The following is a 19,434-nucleotide window of genomic DNA, read 5'->3' on the forward strand; positions in this document are numbered from 1 at the left end:
GCTGCTGCTGCTGCTGCTGCTGCCGCCACCGCCGCCGCTGCCGGGACGCCTGTGGGCGGCGGGCACACCCGCGCCGGCGACGCCCGGGGCTCGGCAAGACGGCGCGCCCGGCGCGGGCCGCGTCAAGCGCGGCTGGGTGTGGAACCAGTTCTTCGTGGTGGAGGAGTACACGGGCACCGAGCCCTTGTACGTGGGCAAGGTAAAGTGGGCCCCCGCACCCGCTTCCCCGCGCCCTGGACCCCGGAGACACCCACTGGGAGGCGCGAGGGACCCCAGCTCCCCTAACCCCCGTCCCAGTCCCTGGTGCCTCCGCCCAGCCGCGCCCCGCCTGGGGCAGACGACTGGGTCCTGCGCGCCGCTTCCCTCCCCTGCCCCACGCCCTCCTCCGGTCCCTCTCCCCGGTGCGTCTCGGAGAGTGCTAGTAGGTAAACCCAGGCCCCCCCGTCTTGCATCTAGAATGCAGGAGCAAGTTTGCAGATCTGCTCGTGTCACACACGTATTCTCTCCACTCTGCTTAAAATTCTTCAATAGCTTCCCACGCGCTTGGGGTCAAGTCCAAATTTCGTCCCGTTGCCCACAGAGATCTGGCTCCCCCTGCAGCCCCATCTGCCACACTCCTCTGAGTTTCAGCCCCAGGGCTCTCCCGCTGGTCCTTACAGTGCCCCGCCCAGTCCTGCCCCCGCCGCTTTGCCTGGGTGATTTCCTCCCCCGCAACAGGTCGGTCCTGCTCTTTCTGCTGATTACACTGTATTGACCCTCAGGTCTCCACTCAAATGCCACGTCCCCAAAGAAGCCATCCTGACCACACCAGGCGTGGACAGATCCCCTGTATGTGGCCATCCCTCCCTGTCATGTGCCCTCCAAGGTCTCCATAGCTTTCCTTCATAGCACTTAATTAGGCATGTGTTTGTTTGATTATGCAGTTCATGTATGTTTTTCCTATTAGACCCTATTTGTTTTGCTTACTGTTAAATCCAGCACAGACATTGCTCGCAAACTGTTCATTGAATGAATGAATGAATGAATGAAGAATGAATGAAAGTGACTTTCTCAAACTCCCTGAGTAAATGCTCGTGAATGTGGCTAAGGATCTGTGCCTTCGGAGTGTATGAAGCTGGGAAGGACTTTTGTTCAGCCCTTCCAATCCCTAGCCCCGCATAGGTGTGATGCTGGAGAGGCAGAGGCTAGTAAGATCCAGCCTCTGCCATTTGGAGGCTCCCCGGAATAGCAGAAATGCTCTGGTAACACGTTACAGGGTAGCACCTTGCACTGAGCAGACGGTCAACAAATGGTATCTGTTGGCTGGCTTCGTGGAGGAGAAAAACACCTGAGCTGGGTTTTGGTGTATGAGTAGGAGTTCATCAGGCTGATGAAGAAGAGGGCATAGCCTCTGCAAAGACTTGGAGGCCTGAAGGAGGCTGGCTTATTCAGAGGCTTGTCAGCAGTTGAGATATGGAGGCAGAAGCTGCTTCTAGGGTACAGTTCTCTGGTTTCTGCTGAGGCCGGTCAGCCTTCCAGGAAGTTTTGGTCGGCCGACACGGGGAAGAGACCAACTCTGGAGTTGCCTGTGTGCTTAACGAGTCTGAGAATTGGGAGACTGACCAACGTGCTCATTTCAGAGGCTCAGGGATCAGGGAGGGGAGGAAAGCCTTGATGTAAATCTCTAGGTTTGTCTTGCAAGAAACCTAGATTTTCTTTGGGTCTAGACACAGTAATCCCTGGTCCTTGGCTACTTTCCCTCCAGACGTGGCCTCAAGGTCACCCAGCCAACTAGTGGCAGAGCCGAGGACTCCTGACTCCCAGCCAGGGCAGTGAGATGGCGGGGCTGGCAGAATGGAGTCGGGGGTGGGGAAGAAGGAACCAGTACCGTCCGGGCCGTAGCTGATGGTGAGGAAAGCTAAGAAGGCAGGCTCGGGGGCCAGACGCACCTGAGTTTCGGGCCTGGTTTTGCCAACCCGTGAACCATATTACTTTGACCGAGTTATCTCACCCCTCTGAACCTGTGTCTTCATCTGTAAAAGGGCGGCTACAAGAGCCCACGTCCTAGAGTTGTTGGAAGGATTAAGGAAGAAAACAGCCTATTCGGTGTTCAGCCTGCCGCACGTTCGTTGTTGTCTCCTCCTCATTCTCCTCTGAAACACTCTCCCAGACATTCTCCAAACCTCTCCCAGACATCCAGGCCTGGGAGATGGACTTGGGTCCAGGAAAACCCCAGAGAGACGGAGAAGGGCTCGGACACATCCGCCTAAACGTCAGCTTGATGATCTCGGGTACCTGGGCTCTGTTGTCTGCCCGGCCACTGGGGCCCTGAGGCCTCCCCAGCCACCCAGGTCCTGCAAGGATGAAGGAAACCCACCCCTGATTCAGCACTTTGCACTGCATCCGGCGAGGCGAGCCATTAGCATGCCGTGGAAACCCTACCTCTGTCTCCAGGAAACACCGTCTGTCACCTTACTAAGTCCCTTCATTATAAGGCTGGGAAACTGAGGCCTGAGGCAGAGAACATCATACCAAGGTCACCTAGCAACCTGGTGACCAAACCAACCCAAGAGACCCGATATCCCGACACCAGCTGCGGGCCCAGTGCAGTGTAACTGCCCTTGGCTGTGAGCCAAGCACCGTGCCCCGCCCCGGTGTCCTTCTCCTTGAGGCAGCCTCTCCCAACATCCCCACTGCTGTCACGACGGTGTTATCCTCCCCTCCGGCATCTTCACCCCGAGCCCCCCTCTCTTATTCCCAGAGCCCACCTCTGTGCAGGGAGGAGAGAGAGTTTCCACCCCTTTGCAAACATTTGCCCAGAGCACGCTTTCTTCGGAAAAGCAGCATACAGCGTGTGGCTCAAGGGGGCCGGCTGGAGCCAGGCAGCCGGGCTCGGATCTCAGCTCTGCCCCTTACTGTCTCTCTGATCTTGGGCACGTTATTTAACCTCTCTGAACCCTGGGTTCCTTATCTGCTGAGACGGGCTGTTACTATCCCCTCCTCAAAGGGTTGCGGTGAGGGTTCCCCGAGTTAGCATATGTCAAGGACCTAGCATAGCTCGTACCTGCACCTGGCATGTGCTCCGTATTAGCTTTTATTATTAGAGGTCTCGCCTGGTATTCCCACCACCTCGAGCCTCCCAGCTACACAGAACACTACAAACCCCTGCCCCAAACCCCGAAAGCCTTCTTGGCAACCCGAAGTCCTGCTTTCTCACCACGAAGCGGTGCGGGGGGTGAGGGGGGTGGGCAGGGGGCAGGTGGTCTCTGAATATTCCGTATTCAATAGGAATATGAAGAACATGAGCTTGGACTTTTAAAAACCACCTGTCTCCTTCCCAGCCGAGCCCCACCTTCGTGTGGGCGGTCATATGTGCACACACGCATACACACACATACACACACACACACACACACACACACACTCATACCACACTCTCTGGCTCTTTGGGAAGCAAGGACTTCTCGTTTCCGTGAATTCACTGCTTCCCGGTCCCCCGCCCCAGGGAGCCGCTGGGAGCATCCGTCCTTGTCGAATTCCAAAGGTAGCTTAGCAACAGCACCATCCGCCGAGTGAACCCCGGGCGCCCAACGGTAACCTATTTTACAAGCGCCTTCTTCATCACTCACTGCCAGACTCCTGTCGCCACCCGGCACCCGCAGGAACCGCCGGGGCCCCGTAGCGGGTAGTGGTCGCCACCCAGGCCCCGCACCGGCGGCTCCCTCCGTGGTCCTGCCCCCTCAGCAGCCCGGCCCACCTCTTCCAGGAACCTTCCCGCAGCACCCACCCTCAAATCAACCTCCCAGATTTCCATACAATCTGGGTACTTTGACTAATCCCTTTTCCGAACTGTAATTTCCCCCGGGGCTTCTGTCAGCTGGATGTGGATTTTGTAGGATTTTTTAATTTTTTTTAAAAAAAAGATAGAATTATGGGGTCAGCACTTATGACCAACTCCTGTGGGCGGTGAGATCTATTTTAGATATACAGCAGGATTAAAGCGGGGAGGAGAGCAGATTTAATTAAGTTGCTAATATTTAAAGAAAATTGATGAACTCCTGGTTTACGAGAAGCACAGGCGTGAACAGACCCCCTCATTCTGGGGGGGGGGGGAGGCTTTTTATTTGATTTGCTTTCCGTTTAAATCCTGGACTCGTTTTATTTGCGTAGCTGCGCTGTCCGTTTAATTGTCTTTAATAAGGAAAACGTACCTCTGCTCGCATTTAATTTTGATTTAATTAGGAGGAAGTAATTAATGGCCTCATAAATCCCATTTTTCAGCTCCCCCCGGGATGAGAAGCCATCACTCTTGTGTTTTCCACATTGTTTATGATCAAGGGCTGGGGCTTGAGGAGGGGGAATTTCCTCTGGGCCAGTCCACACTCGAGGAGGAGGAGGCCGTGGAGGAAAGAACCCAGGATGCAGAGTGAGGCCTCAGGGTTGCCTCTTGTTAGCTGTGTGACTTTAGGTGGAATATAGGCCCTCTCTGAGCCTCGGCTTGCCAATCTGTGCAGCAGGGAGAGAAAAACCTCTGATTCACAAGATCATAATGAGACATCAGTGAGGTTACGGTAAAGGGTCTAGACGTGTGTCTGGTGGCTCTTCTCCACCTGGGGTTTAACAGTGATCGGATCCTCCAGAAATCCCAGAAGGCAGCTGGGAAGTCTTACTGGCAGCTGTATGTTTCGTGTTCATTTATTCAATACGTTTTGGTGCCAGGCTGTGTGCTGGGTCCTGGGTAGATGGGAACGACAGCCACATGCTTGGTCCTCAAGGCGTTCACGTCTCACACTCACACGTGCATATACTCTTACACACATGCACACGCGCACACTCCATTCTCTCACTTCCCCCGTACTTTCTCTGCAGGCCCAGGCATGGGGAGTTCAGCGGGCATGAATCAAAGTTAGTCCACACCCCTGAAGCTCAGGACAGCTGGGGAGACAGATGTGCGACACTGAGGTGTTTGGGGAAGTGTGGAGCAGTGGGGGGAGCGTGCGCAGGATGAAGTGGGGGTGGGGGGCACCTCAGAGGGTTGCCTGAAGGAGAAAACAAGCTAGGTTTAAAAGACAAGAAGGTAGGGGGCGCCTGGGTGGCTCTGTCGGTTGAGCATCTGACTTCGGCTCAGGTCATGATCTCGCGGCTCGAGAGTTCAAGCGCCGCGTTGGGCTCGCTGCTGTCAGCACAGAGCCCGCTTCGGATCCTCTGTCCCCTCTCTCTCTGCCCCTCCCCCACTCATTCTCTCTCTCTCTCTCTCTCTCAAAAACGAACATTAAAGGCAGACGACGGTACTAGAAGGTACTAGATGATGCCCCTGTCTCTCCGTCAGGTCACGATTTCAGCCTGTGGTCTTGTGTCAGGAGACGGGGACGAAGGGTGACCCTTACTCCCTCCTGAGACCGGGGTGGGAAAAGGAGACTAATTTGCATCGAACACCTACCATGTGCCAGAAGCTTCCACACATTGTCTCATGGATCTTTGGAGCGCAGGGGAGCAACAGCGTGTCCTTTACGGATGAGAAAACTGAGGCTAGGAGAAGGGCAGCTTCTGGCTCAGGGCCACGCAGCAGGGCAGTGGAGAGGCTACTCCGGTGGCCGGTCCTGAAGCCAAAGCCCGTCACCTCTCCTGATCTGTGATGTGCAGTCCTCTCCCAAATGATGAAAGAGAGGCCGCCTGTGACTGGGGCCGGGACGAGGCAGAAGGGGTGTGTGTCCGGGCCCCCTCCTCCAGCCAGGCTGACAGATTCGCAGGGGCCACAGACGGACAAACTGCACTTTGGAGTCAAACAGATGTAAGCCCAGCTCAGTCTCCTCACCTGGGAAAGGGGGATACATTGATGTGCATCTGATTCCATCGTGGAATTAGATTTCTACAGAGGCCCCACAACACATCTGGCACATAGTAGGCACTCTGTACATAAGAGCACTGTCCTCCAGCCTCCACTCACAACCGAGAGTCTTGAGAAGTGTCCGTCTGGGATGGAGACCCAGGTGCACTTTCTGACTCCGGAGCTGGGACCCAGGCAGGCTGGGCAGGCAGCCCCAGCCAGGCCCAAACCCGCAGCTCTGAGCTCTTGGTTCTGGCTCACGTCACTCAGCTCGGTCTGACTCTGCAGTCCCCGGAGGGTAGCCACTGGGCCACCGCGTAAGCCCCAGGTCATTCTTCACAGAAGGACATCGGTGACATCGCCGCTGGGTTCCACTCCCTCCTCCCCACCCGTCACTCGTGAGTGATCCCTGCCCGGAGTCTGAGTTCACATGTAAGCAAGTAAGGTCTGCAGGGACAGGATAGAGAGCCAGGGGACAGAAAGGGAAGGCGGCGATGATCTACAGAGGGTTCGGGTCATCATGAAGTGCTCTCCTTTAATCCTCACTGCACCTGTGTCAGAAGGGTTTGATCTAGTTTCTCAGGTGGACGAACGGACTCAGAGAGGAAACATGAACAAGCCCATGATCCCAGCGTGGGTGAGCGATGGGATCAGGAGATCGGCTTCCCGAACTTAGCTGTGTGACACAGCGAATGACTTCCCCTCTCTGTGCTTTAGTGTTCTCATCTGAGAAATGGGGAGAATAATATATTTCCTAGGGCAGAGCTGCAAACTACTTAGATGATAGCTGTTAAGAATCACCCCCCAGGCTGTCTGTTCCACCACACGGCTCAGAAACGTTCACTGACACAACAAGCAGACAACACGTCCGATTGGAAAGTGCGTGGAGGCACTCGCAGACGGAACGAGTTGACCCTCTCCTCTCCCCATCTCCCCTGGGCAAAGGTGGAGGGAGACATAAACAGCAAACAGGAGAGACGGGTCTTCTCATCCCCGGCACTGCCGATGATTCAGGGCTGACGTCCTGAGATAATTTTATTGGGGGCATTAAACTGAGTTATGAGGTTTTTACAATCCAGCCACTTATGAGAAATCTATTAACAGTAACTGGACAGGAAGAAGGCTTCTCGGTGGAGCCCAGAACGGGCATTAATTGGGGCAATCTATAACAGGACGGGGACCCGGAAAGTTTCCACCAGACGCCTCCATTTACTCCCCGCAATTTCTGCTGAGAATCAGCAGACTCGCCAAAAAGAGAGAGATGCCCATTAATCGGCTAATGAAATATGAAAATGTTTATGGGCCATTCAATCTTCCAAATGGCACTTCTATAATCCACCTTTCAGACACAGAGTTCCACTAGCAGAATTTATACCCGGGTTCCTCCCGCGTGGCAAGGGGTGGGCTTTCGTTCTTCTCCATGAAGACTTCATTGGCACCTGTTATCCTGCTGAGTGGGCTGGGGTACATGGCATCCTGGCCCGAAAGGGGCCTTAAGGATTCTGTCATTCGCATTCAATCTCTGTAGAAGCTTAGAGCGGGGCAGGGACCCCCCCCCCCCAAGGTCACCAGCTTCATTGGATGATTTTCCCTGTGCCTAGAGCTGCCTCAGAAATTTGGGCATTAGAGGATCGGGACCTAGGCGTTTCCGTTTTGGAGAATAGCCTTCCTCCTGGTCCCTTGCCCAAGAAATCTGAGTTCAGTGAAAACAGCCTGGGCTTTGGAGCCTCACAGTGCCTGGATTAAATCCCAGTTATATATAGCTAACATTTAGTAAATAATATAATAATAACGATAGCTACCATTTATTGGACACTTATTATGTCTCTGGTAGGGCTGATTTTCAGCTGGTACACACCAGTACAGTTGAGCCGGTCGTTAAGATAGTGGAAAGGTAAATAATCTCTCTCCTCTCCCTTGGCCCCAGTTGCCTCAGCATCTTGGACCTCTCCCTCATCCCGTAGCCACAGGGTCCTGCCTGGCCCAGCAAGGGCCCTGCTGCGATGCCATGGCAGTGCCCCCGCCATGTTGGCTGGTAAATATCACGTGCCCCGTGGTGCCAGGCAAGTGCTAATATCTTCTGTGGACTTTAAACTGAGCCCCCCAGCACCTCGAGGAGGGAGGTGCCCGTATGATCCACGTGTTACAGAGGAGGTGACTGGGGAGGCCCAGAGAGGTGCAGTGACTTGTGTGGGGACACCCAGGGGGATGATGCTCTAGCCAGGGCCACGTCGCACTGCCTCCTCCTCCCCGAGGGCTGCTCCCAGAAGGCTTGACGACGGAGTGAGAAAGCCCAAGCCGGAGGCCAGATCCGTTCCTCTAGCTGTCTGACCTTGAGCAGACCATCCCACGACTCTAGTCCTGAGGAGGAAAAGGAAAAAGAAAACCAGCTGTAAAATAAGGATAGAAAACCTCCTCTAGCAGGTTGTTTTTTGTTTTTTTTTTTAAAGAAGTACGTGAATTGCTTAGCACAGCTCCTGGCACGGAGGAGGTGCCCCTTCAGTGTGCATTCCCTTTCCTCCCCCCTCCCTTTCTCTGCTCCCTGTCCCCACCACATGCCAGGCTCAGAGTTTGGCGGGGGTTGGACCTAGAACTCAGGATGAGGTCAGAGACAGCCATTTGGAAGCTTGTTCGAAATGCAAGCACCAAGGCCCGCCCCCCCCCCGCCCCGCGGGCGGGCCCCCCCCCCCCCGCTGCCTCCCCAGATCCATTCGGACTCGGACGAGGGTGACGGGGCCATCAAGTATACCATCTCAGGCGAGGGCGCTGGGACCATCTTCCTGATTGATGAGCTGACGGGAGACATCCATGCCATGGAGCGCCTGGACCGGGAGCAGAAAACGTTCTACACGCTGCGGGCTCAGGCCCGGGACCGCGCCACCGACCGCCTGCTGGAGCCTGAGTCGGAGTTCATCATCAAGGTCCAGGACATCAACGACAGCGAGCCCCGCTTCCTGCACGGCCCCTACATTGGCAGCGTGGCTGAGCTCTCACCCACAGGTGGGCGGCGGGCTCCAGAGGCGCGGGGCTGAGCCAGGGCGTGGGGGAAGGGGAGCTACGGGGCTCTGAGTGGGAGCCTGCTGTGGGGACCGGCTGACACCCTAGAGGGGCAGGAGAGACAGGGACCGCTGCTCCAGGCAGGCAGGGGGTACGGGCATGAGCCCAGGTGCCCGCAGGGGCTCAGGCATAGTTAGGACCCGGTCACAGCTGCGCCCCTGGACAAAGGCACACACATGACCTCGGGCACATTCACGGACACAGACCCCACACGGACACGGCCCTACGTGTGGACGCAGCGACACCCTGGGACACGGACACGCCCCACGTGCAGTCACGCACACGGACCCAGCCCCACTTACAAGCTCGGCTGACCTGCACGCGGCTCTTCCCCGGAGCTCAGCCTCACGCAGACCTCGCACGGCCCTTGGCCACAGCCCCTACACAGGCGCGGGTGCACCTGCCCGCAGGCGCACCTGTACCTGGAAACGGCCAGAGCCGAACACAGCTGAAACGAGGCCTAGCCACACAACCAGACATGACCTCACCCCCAGCGCAGCCACATACGACCCCACTCAGGAAACAGCCCCCCACACACATGGAGCTGACGCACAGACACAGCCACCCCTACAGAGACACGGGCAAGAGCCGCAGACAGACGTTACCCTCCGCGGGCCGGGCTCCACCAGAGTGTAGCTACAGGAGGCCATGAATGTGGGTGCAGGCTGCTGTAAACACACACACACACGCGCGCGCAGGTCCGCACGTATGCCTGGTGTGCATGTGCATTCACACGTGAGTGTGCAGTGACCAGATGTGGCTGGTCAAACGGCACCTTAAGGCCTGTGCGTGCACAGGACGTGCTATGTGTCTGTTTGAGTGCATTCATTCATTCACTTAACAAGCATGTACAAGGACCTACTATGTGCCAGGCACTGAGAACATGGCATTGAAAAGGCAGACAAGTCTCCCCATCACGGAGGATAGTTTCTGGCTGAGGAAGACAGGCGGGAAGCAAGTGAACACACACGTCATCGGCCTGGGCAGGCTTATCTGAGGAGATGACATTGAATAGAGGCCTGAAGGTTGTGAAGGATGGGCCCTGGGGGAAGAGGATTCCAGGCCTAGGGAACTGTAGCTGCAAAGGCCCAGAGGAGAAGTGGAGAGGCGATCGGGTCGTGCAGCCCTGTGGACCATAGTCGGGGCTTTGCTTTTTATGCTGAGCAAGCCGGGAAGTGAGTGGAGAGGCTTGTTCAGAGGACGGATACAATCTGACTTAGTTTTAACAGGATCCCGTGCTGTTCTGTGAAAAATAGATGGTGGTGGGGCTGGCCGTGGGGCAGGGACAGAAGCAGATTGCCCATTGAGAAGGATATTGCAATTACCTGGGCAGGAAATGATGGTGGCTTGGAACGAGGTGGGACCAGTAAGGGTATAGAGAAGAGGTCGACTATGAGGTGTATTTTGAAAGTAGAGCTGAAAGCATTTGCTAATGGATGGGATGCGGGGTGCGAGAGAGAGACAATTTCGGGGATGATTCCCGAGATTTTGACCTGGGCAATTAAACTGATGGGATTTCCATTTACTGAGACGGGAGGAGCAGCTGGAGGAATAGGTCTGGAGGACGGAGGGACATCAGGAGTTGGTTTCCATCGTGCTGAGTTGGAAGTACTGATGAGACAGCCAAGCGGAGTACCTTGCGAAAGGCACTTCAATATATGGGCTCGGTGGAGAGATAAATCGAAAGTTGTCAGGAGCAAAGACCCGTGGACTTTCAGAGCCCAGTGATTACCTAGAAATCAATTTTGAAAATGGGGGAAACTGAGGCTCAGAGGGGCAGTGATGTGTCCACCGTCACACGGCAAGTCTTGGACTTCCTTGGTCCTGCAGCCCCTACTCACCCACTCAGACTCTGGCCCTGTCTCGCTTCATCCCAAATGGACCAGAAAGACCAGAAAAGACCAGAAAGGTGGGAAGAGATGAGGCTGGAGAAGGAAGCAAGAACCATACCCGAAGGACTTGAGGGAGGCACCGAACCTGGGAAAGACTTAAGCAAGGGAGCGATGGGCATTTAGAAAGCTCCCTCTACTACAGTTCGGAGAACGGGTGGGGACAGGGGACTCAGAGGGAGGCATCCACCTGGTCTCCACCACTTCACTCCCACTTCAACTCTGAGAGATGGCAGGACTGATGGTAGCATCCCCATTGGACAGATGGGAACGCTGAGGCTCAGAGAGGAGAAAATGTGCCCACCGTCACACAGCAAGTCGGTGATTGAGGAAGTCAGGGCTTGGGTCCCAGACTGTTGGAGTGGCAGTGTCTCTGTCAGACTTGGGGGAACCAAGGCCGAGAGAAGGGCAAGGGCACATCCAAGGTCACCCAGATTGTTGGAGGCAGAACCTCCCCCCACCCCCACACACACCCGCCACCGCCGGGTGGATTCGTGAGTATCAGCCTCAGGCGCCCCTGTGCTGCCTCACCTCCCTCTCCCAGCCTACTGACTCTGACATTCAGCTCAGGGAAGAGTCAGGCATTGGGACTCAACTCGGACAAGCCAAGGAACCCAGGAGGGGGAGGGAGGAAGCAGAAATTAAATTAGTTTATTTCATTTGAGCAACTTTTTGAAGGGAAAGCAAATCTGACACCGGGGTGCTTGCGGAGACTGCAGGCAGCTTTGAAAATCAGTCACAATTACTGAGCCTCCTGATCTGGGCTGAGGAGGGCGGGCCCGACAGGCGGCACCAGGATCTGGGCAGCTTCGGAGATCAGAGGGAGCAGAGACGCAGCTTGGGACATGAAAGGCGGCGGCGCTCGCAAATTAAACCGCTCACAGCTTAAAAAGGAAGGGAAGTGTGCCGGGGGCCTCCGATGAGCCACGCTTCTGAGGAGGGGCAGCCAGGCAGGCCGAGCCTGATGCGGTGAAGCAGGTCCTGCGGCCGACAGTCAGGAGGCCTGGCTCCCTACGTGACCTTGGGCAAGCCCCTGCCTCTCTCTGGGCACAAAGTGTTCTTCTAAGCACCGAAGGGGTTCGTTCACGCAACAGACATTTACTGAGTGCCTACTCTGTGCCAGGCGTTGGGGATGCTTAGGAAACCTACATACGTATAGAGCAAGGAGACAGACAAGAAAGAAATAAACAAGCCAATATAGCATCAGCCCTGTGGTCCAAATGCTGTGAAGCTAAGGGAACTGGGCATTATATTGGGGGAGTGCTATTCTAGAAAGAGGAGTCAGGGTGGCCTTTTTTTTTTTTTAATAAAAGAGGACATTTGAAGGAACCAAGGAGCTATGTGAAACAGTGGTTTAATACTTTGTTGTGCACCCACATTACAGTGTATTGTTAAAATACAGACTGATGTCCCTATTGCCCCCAGGGTTTTTGATTCAGCAGGTCTGGGCTTTTAGAAATGTTTGCATTTTTAAAAAATTCCGAGGCGATGCTGCTATTGCTGGCTCAGGAACCACACTTGGAGAATCACTAAGCTGGAGGGAGACTGTTCGGGCAGCGAAAACAGCAAGTGCAAAGGCCCTGAGGCATTGTGTGTTTGTCACCTTTGAGGAATAGCAAGGGGTCAGTGTGGGTGAAGAGAGGAGTAAGAGAGGAGGGGAGGGTGTCCAATGAGATCAGAAGAGGTTACGGAAGCCGGATCACGTAGGACGTTGTAGCCATTGAAAGGATTTTGGTTGTGCCGTGATCGAACTTACACTTTTAAAGGCCGACTTGTTGGCCACCATGTTGAGAATAGACTTTCGGGAACACACTTGGAAGTAGGGAGATCAGCGCGGAGGCAGCTGCGATCGTGCGGGCGAGAGGAGAGGCTGATTGGTAGGCGAGTGTGGGGTTTAAGAAGGAATGGGATTCCGGATGCCTGTTGAAGGTGGAATCAACGGGGTTTGGGAGGGATTGGATATTGGGGGGTGAAAGAGAGACAAGGCAAGGATGATGCTGAGATGGGGAATGCTCCAGAAAGAGCAAGATTACAGCACAAAATGAAGACTCCACTCTCAGACATGTTAACATTAAGACGTCTACCAGCAATGCCAGTGGAGTTGTCAAGGGGACAGTTGGATCTCTGAGTCTGGAGGTCAGGAGCTCGATCAGGGTCAGAGATTCAACTGTGGAAGTCATCAGCAGAGAGGAGGAACTTAAAGGTCGAGGCTGGATGAAATCAACAAGAGAGTGAGTTTTGAGAGAAAAGACTTGGACTGGACAATCGCTTCATGTTGCGGGCACCAGACCCCTACCCACGAGTGTCACAACCTGGCCAGGGGACAGCGAGTCTCCGCAGGGCTTTCATGCACGATCCAACTGCACCTACTTATTAATGCCAACTACGTATAAGACAGTATGCTTGGCACTGTTGAGGATGCAGAAATGAGAAGTTCAAGCCAACACACATCTATTAGCCACTGCTTTATTCTGGGCACTGCAGGGGATGTAAAGATAAGTAATTGAATTAAATCCACAAATGTTTATTAGCACCCATTATGTACGAGGCCTCTAGTATACTTGGCTCTGTCTGGGTTGCAAAGATGAGTCACCTAACTTAGCAAACATTTATTAGCACCTACTTTATATATAGCCCCAAGGGGGTAGAAAAATAAGCAATTGCTTTCAATTCAGTAAACACGTGTTAGTGCCTACTGGGTACGTGGCAACTTTGCTAGGTATGTGGGGATGGAGAGATGAGCGAGACACTCCCCCTGGCCTCAAAGTGGTGTCAGATCAGTTTCGTCTCTGGGGCCAACTCCGGTCAATTGGCAGTGACTGTAGGGTTGTGTTGAGCAGGAGTCTGAGGCCTCGTTCAAACGCTGGAGAAAACGCCGCAGTCGATTAGTGATGTCTGCTGCGAGCAAAGGCAAGAGAACGGGGTGGCTCATTTGAAATTTTTTTTTTTAACGTTTATTTATTTTTGAGACAGGGAGAGACAGAGCATGAACAGGGGAGGGGCAGAGAGAGAGGGAGACACAGAATCCGAAGCAGGCTCCAGGCTCCGAGCTGACAGCACAGAGCCCGACGCGGGGCTCGAACTCACGGACCGCGAGATCGTGACCTGAGCTGAAGTCGGACGCTTAACCGACTGAGCCACCCAGGCGCCCCCGGGGTGGCTCATTCGGCAGAGGATTGGCATTGTTGGGCCCTGGGACTGGGGCTCAGTGGGCTGTGGAAATGGGCAGGGGCTCTGCCATGGCTGGTTTTTCCACGTATCCCAATTCCTCTGTGAGCAGCATCTTTAATAGATGGAAAAGAGGCCGTTTTGCAGTACAGTCCACGCTTCTTGGGACATTTACTAAATAACAGCTGTCAGCCAACACTGCTTTCGCAGAGCCATTTCCCTTTATCCTCACAATCCTGGGGAATAAGCAGGGCAGGTATTCCTGTCCTCATTTAACCAATGAGGAAATAAATGCAGAGAGCGATAAAGTAACTTGCCTGAGTTTCCAGAGTAAGAGCTGGGGCCAGAACCGGACCCAGAACCCGGAAACGGAACCCAAGCCACTGGCCTCAGCCTGTGTGGGAAACAGCCAGGCACAGGGCCTTGACGGCTTGCAAAAAGCGCTTTCACGTCCCTGATCTCCTTTTGCTCCCCCGGGCGCTCTCGGGTCAAGTGCTGACATGCCCATTTCAAAGCTGAAGAAACTGAGGCTCATGAGGGGAAGGAGATAAAAATTGGAAGAACGTACTCTCCGACTGCTGAATCCTGTGCTAGGGGGAGGGGGGCGGTGGCAGGGAGGAAAGGAGGAGGGCAAGAGGCAGTGTGTCCCCCAAGGGTCTCATTTGGGGAGGGCAGCAGCAAGCTGGGAGCCTCCGATTGTCCTGTCTGCAGCCAGAGAGAGTGTGGCTCAGCAGCCCTCGGGCCCAAGCCAGGAATCAATCGCTGGCCTCTGCAGAGACAACTTCTGAAGATGTTTTTAATTAAAGTCCAGGAAGATCTATATGTGCAATATCTCCTTGCCTAGCAACGGCACTGGCTCTCACCACCCAGGATCGGCGGGGGCGGGGGTGGGGGGCAGAGGACAGGAGAGTTTTTGGTGGGGAGAGGTGGCAGAGAGGAGCAGAGGCCCTGGCCCTCGGGAGTCGTCCCCATGGCCCAGGGAACCTGGACGGTGAAGACGGTATCCCTGCCTTTCTTTGTCGTTTCCATCAACAAATTATTCAACAAACACGAGCACCGTCTCTAGGCCAGGCCCCGTGCAAAAGGGTACGGCACACAGTGGGTGCTCTGCAGATGTCGGATGACTGAATGGAACTGAACTGTAAGCAAAAAAAAAAAAAAAAAAAAAAAAAAAAAATGTTTGCTTTCTGCAACAGGCAGAGGGATCCTATCGCAGACACTTGCAATGTTTCTGTCCCAAAACAAACAAGGTGACCAGACTACTTACTAGAGGGTCCCCTTTAAACGCGGAAAGGACAGAGGGCACAAGGGTCTCACCCTGGAGTGGAGGAGAGTCCTTTCTCTCAGGGGGACAGATTAGGCTCCCGCAAATATTCAAGGGTTGCCTGCACGGCTGAGTCCGTGGCTGGGACCTATGAGGAGAGAGGGAGGGGACAGTGTCGCAGAGGTCACTGGAGCCCCTGGAGACGTGTGTTGGCAACATAGGGCAGCCTCGTCCAACGGAACCAGAATTGCTGCTTCTTTTTGTCCCCCTCCCACTCTCTCCCACTCTCCTCTTGCTTAATATGTATCTCTGCCTGTCTCTGTTTCTATATGAGTCTACTTTCCGACTTTATCTCTGCATTTCTACTTCTTTCCGTCACATTCCGTGTTCCACTTTCTCCCTGTCTCTATGTATCTCTGCCTCTCTGCTGCTCATCTCTCTGTCTCTGTCCTAATTTCTCCCCACGTGTCGGAGTATCTGTTTCCCCAGTTTTCTTGCTGCCCGTCTCTCTGAATCTCTGCCCCTCTAATCCCTTGTCTCTCGGTCTCTGACCCATTTTCTAGCCCCTTCTCTCAGTGCCACCCTCTCTGTCACTTGTCTCTGGGCCCGCACCCTCCCCCTCTACCCCTCTATCCCCCTCCCCTGCAGCCACACTCCTGCATTCTCCAGCAAGTCATTAGGCTGCCCTGGCTGGGCGGGCGAAAGCTGTGGAGGCCAGCCCAGTGAGCCGGCCTTATAAGTGATGATCAAAGAGGGAGCTGGGAGGGAGTGTTTGAGAAGGGGGTTTGTTTCCCGTGGAATCTGAACGTTCCCAGGGACTCGACAAGTGGTTGTTAATGAGCAGGGGGTGGGACTCATTTTTTATAAATGTTCGAGAAGCTAAATGTGAGCTGAGGGTTTCCCCAGGCCCAGCAGGGCAGCAAAGGGAGGTAGGGAAGAGGCAGGATGGTAATAATTACAAACATCTTGGTAATAATGACACTTGGTCACCTCGTTTGAGGACTCTGTTCTTTTCCAAAGTGCTTCTTCTCTTTCATCTCATTAAAGGGCCTCCCTCACCCAGGGAGGCAGGAAGGAGGAGGTGTTACCTCCATTTCACAGAAGGGGAACTGAGGCCCAGTCAGGTTACTTTTCCCACAGCCACGCAGCTGAGGAGTCGGCGGGGATGACTTCCTTAAAGTCCCCTCCATACAGCACCACCTCCTTCCTGAGCTAACTGGGACTCCTCCTGGGAGTCCCAGAGCACAGATAGTCAAGTTGAGGGGACAAGAAAGGAAAGAATTCTGGCCTGGGAACCAGGCCCTGGGTTCCAATTCTGACTCCACGACAAACCATGTCAGAGTCACCCAGATAAACCAGAGATGAGGGGTGACCATGTCCCCCCACCGCTCCTGATAATGGTGCCCAGGCATCTCCTACTCCAGGCCGAGGACGCAGCCCCAGAGACCTTCTGACCACGCAGAGAGAGGAGAGAAGAATAAACGACTGAGCGCTGCTACATGGTCAGCTTTAGCAGCCGGGTAAATCCATTATCTCTAGTCCTCGGAGCATCCCTGAGAGGCAGAGGGGCGTCCTCTAGATTAAAGGTGAGGAAAGAGGTCAAACAGGGAGAAAGATTTGACCAAGGGCACAGAGTGAGGAAGTGGTGGGATTTGAACCCAAGGGTCACCCAGGGTCATCTCCTCGCAGGAGGGTCAGCTGTCTCATGCTGGTTTTGCCTGGGAGGAGCACTGCTGACTTGGTGGCGTGTGTCACCCTTACTTCTTCCTTCCAGGTTCCGGTCTCAGCACAGGTGCAGTGAGTCCAGGAGGGTGGCCTGGTGGCTCCAACAGACCTGGGTTTGAGTCCTTCCCTACCACTTACTAATGGTAGAACTTTGGGAGGGTCATGGAGCAAAGGCTCAATGACTCAGTTTCCTCATCAGTTCAATCAGGGGTTTGGTTTAGGGCGTCCGTTCTTAGCCTGGGATGAACTTAGAATCACTGTGGGAGCTTTTAAAAATACCCTTGCCTGTGCTCCACCCCAGGAGAGCGCTGTTGAATTGGTCTGAGGTGGGGCTCAGCATCAGTTTTATTTTAAAGCTCCTAAGAGATTCTAATGTGCAGCCACGTTGAGAAACACTGGTTTCTGTGCTCTCCAAGGACCAGCCTTTCCATAGCTCACATTCCACATGGAACCCTGGGCCCTGAGATCCTGTTTTACCCAAGAATCATTTGGGCAACCCTTCCTATGCCAGCCTGTAGGCCCTTGACCCCATGTAGCTCAACAGCTGGCTGGCATAAGCACACCACGACAGTGACAGCTCATCCTAGCCAATCCCGGTCCTGCCTCTGGAAGTCTGAGCTTGAACCAGCTGTTGGGCAGGAAGAATCCTGAATGCAGCTCCTTGCCATTCCCCTCCTCTACCCTCCCTCTCCTTTCTCTGGCTCTTCCCTCTCTCACTTGCCTGTCTACTTCGACTCTTATTGACCTCCTACTTTATAAGGCGAGACACATGTGAGTTTTGATGTCAGATTGGCCTGGGTTTGAATCCCGCCTCTTGCCAGGTGAACTTGGCCAGGCGCTGTCCTCAGTTCTGAACATGGGAAATCTATTTGTGTTCTCACAATGATCCTGAGAGTTTGGGAGTAATACTACCCTAATTTCACAAATGAGGAAATTGAGGCACAAAGGGCTTCATTATCTCACTCAGCCTCACTTCTCTGTCTGTAAAGGGGAAATCTTACTAGAGCTTACTTCAAGCTTATTTTGCAAATTCCATGAGATAATATACGTAAATGGCTTATCGTAGTATCTAGCACAAAGTAGTTATTCAATAAATGTAATCTATCATTATCATCGGATAATGATATATAATAGTGGGTTTTGTTATCATTTATTATTAATTCACATTTTCACCCTTCCCTGTGCATAGCAGTTTCCTCATCTGTAAAATGGGACTGATGTAGGATTGTACTATGCTTGTTCCTATCAGCTCACAAGAGGGAAATAGTGATTTTCTGTTTTGTGAGCCAGCTGATCCACATTGGTAGCTTGAAATTGGCCCTGGTGAGAGTATTTGGAAATCAACATGGAAATCAACAAACACTACAAAGCAGGGCCTTCCTCCCCACCCATCTACCCCTTGGAGACGATGGTTAAGCATTTACCAGCACAACACTGCATCCACATCACACAGTTGACCTGAGGACTAAAGGAGGGATTGGACATGATGGTCATCATAAAATACAAACTGCTGAAGGTAGGGGGTATGACCCCGAGGTGGCCTCATAGCAGCCATAGGCCTGGCACCCTTTTCTCTGCTCATTCTGGGCTACGGCTGACTTGTGAAGAAAGTAGGAGGGGGTCTGGAGCTAGGGGAGCCAGTGGTGAATCACTGACCCTTCACCATCCCCACGTGTCGGCATTAACTGTAATGGCTGCAATAAAGAATCCCGGATTGGGGAAATGATTCCATCATCCCCGCAGGAGTCCCTGGGATGCAGCCAGGGAGCCAGGGAGAGAGAGGGAGAGAGAAACAGAGAGAGAGAGAGAGAGAGAGAGAGAGAGAGAGAAATCAACCATGTCCCTGGGGAGTCACTCAGCCTGACATTGTGCCCTGTCCAAGGGTGGGGGGAACAGGCAGAGGAGAATGACAGGGAGACCCTCTCTCATAACAGTTACAACAGCTACTGTTTATTGAGTACCCACCATGAGCCTGATGCTTTATGTATCTTCGCCCTTTTCAGCAAGTCTGTGAGGGAGGCATGATTGTACTATTGTATACTGGCGTGCCTTGCCTCCGAGACAACAACCACCTGCGTTTACGGAGTTCTTAGCAAGGGCCAGGCACTGTCCTCGGTGCTGAACATGGAAATCTATTTGAATTCTCAAAACCAATCCCAGCAGTTTGGTAGTGCTATCATCCTCATTTCACAAAGGAGGAATTTGAGGCACAAAGGGATTTGTGACGTGTTCAAGGTCAAACTGCTAATAAGTGGTGGAGTCATCACTGATCATGATTAAGCACCCTGGGCCACCATCCCCAGAGCCACTCTGCCTGTGCTGACTCTGCCACCCAGGAGGGCTTTGGTCTCAGAGAGTCCTGGGCTCAAATCCCACCACTTCCTCTCTGTGTGCTCTTGGTCGAGTCTTTTTACCTGTTTGACCTGTTTCTTCACCTGTACCCTGAAGGGGCCCACTCTGCCTCTCAGAAACACTATGAGGGTTAGAGATGATGGATTTAAGTGGCGGGTGAAGCTGGACATTCA

General features: G+C 53.8%; 1 protein-coding gene across 1 annotated transcript in view; it reads left to right on the forward strand.

The window, feature by feature from the left end:
* Positions 1 to 19,434, forward strand: part of CDH22 (cadherin 22) — an 82,959-nt gene that overhangs the window by 16,404 nt on the left and 47,121 nt on the right. The window contains exons 7-8 of the mRNA XM_040446789.1: positions 2 to 199; positions 8,512 to 8,806. Coding sequence (XP_040302723.1) covers positions 2 to 199; positions 8,512 to 8,806 — 493 coding nt within the window. The remainder of the gene's footprint in view (position 1; positions 200 to 8,511; positions 8,807 to 19,434) is intronic.

This window comes from Herpailurus yagouaroundi, unplaced genomic scaffold (genome assembly GCF_014898765.1).
Source record: "Herpailurus yagouaroundi ecotype Mexico unplaced genomic scaffold, PumYag 196, whole genome shotgun sequence".
NCBI lineage: Eukaryota > Metazoa > Chordata > Mammalia > Carnivora > Felidae > Herpailurus > Herpailurus yagouaroundi.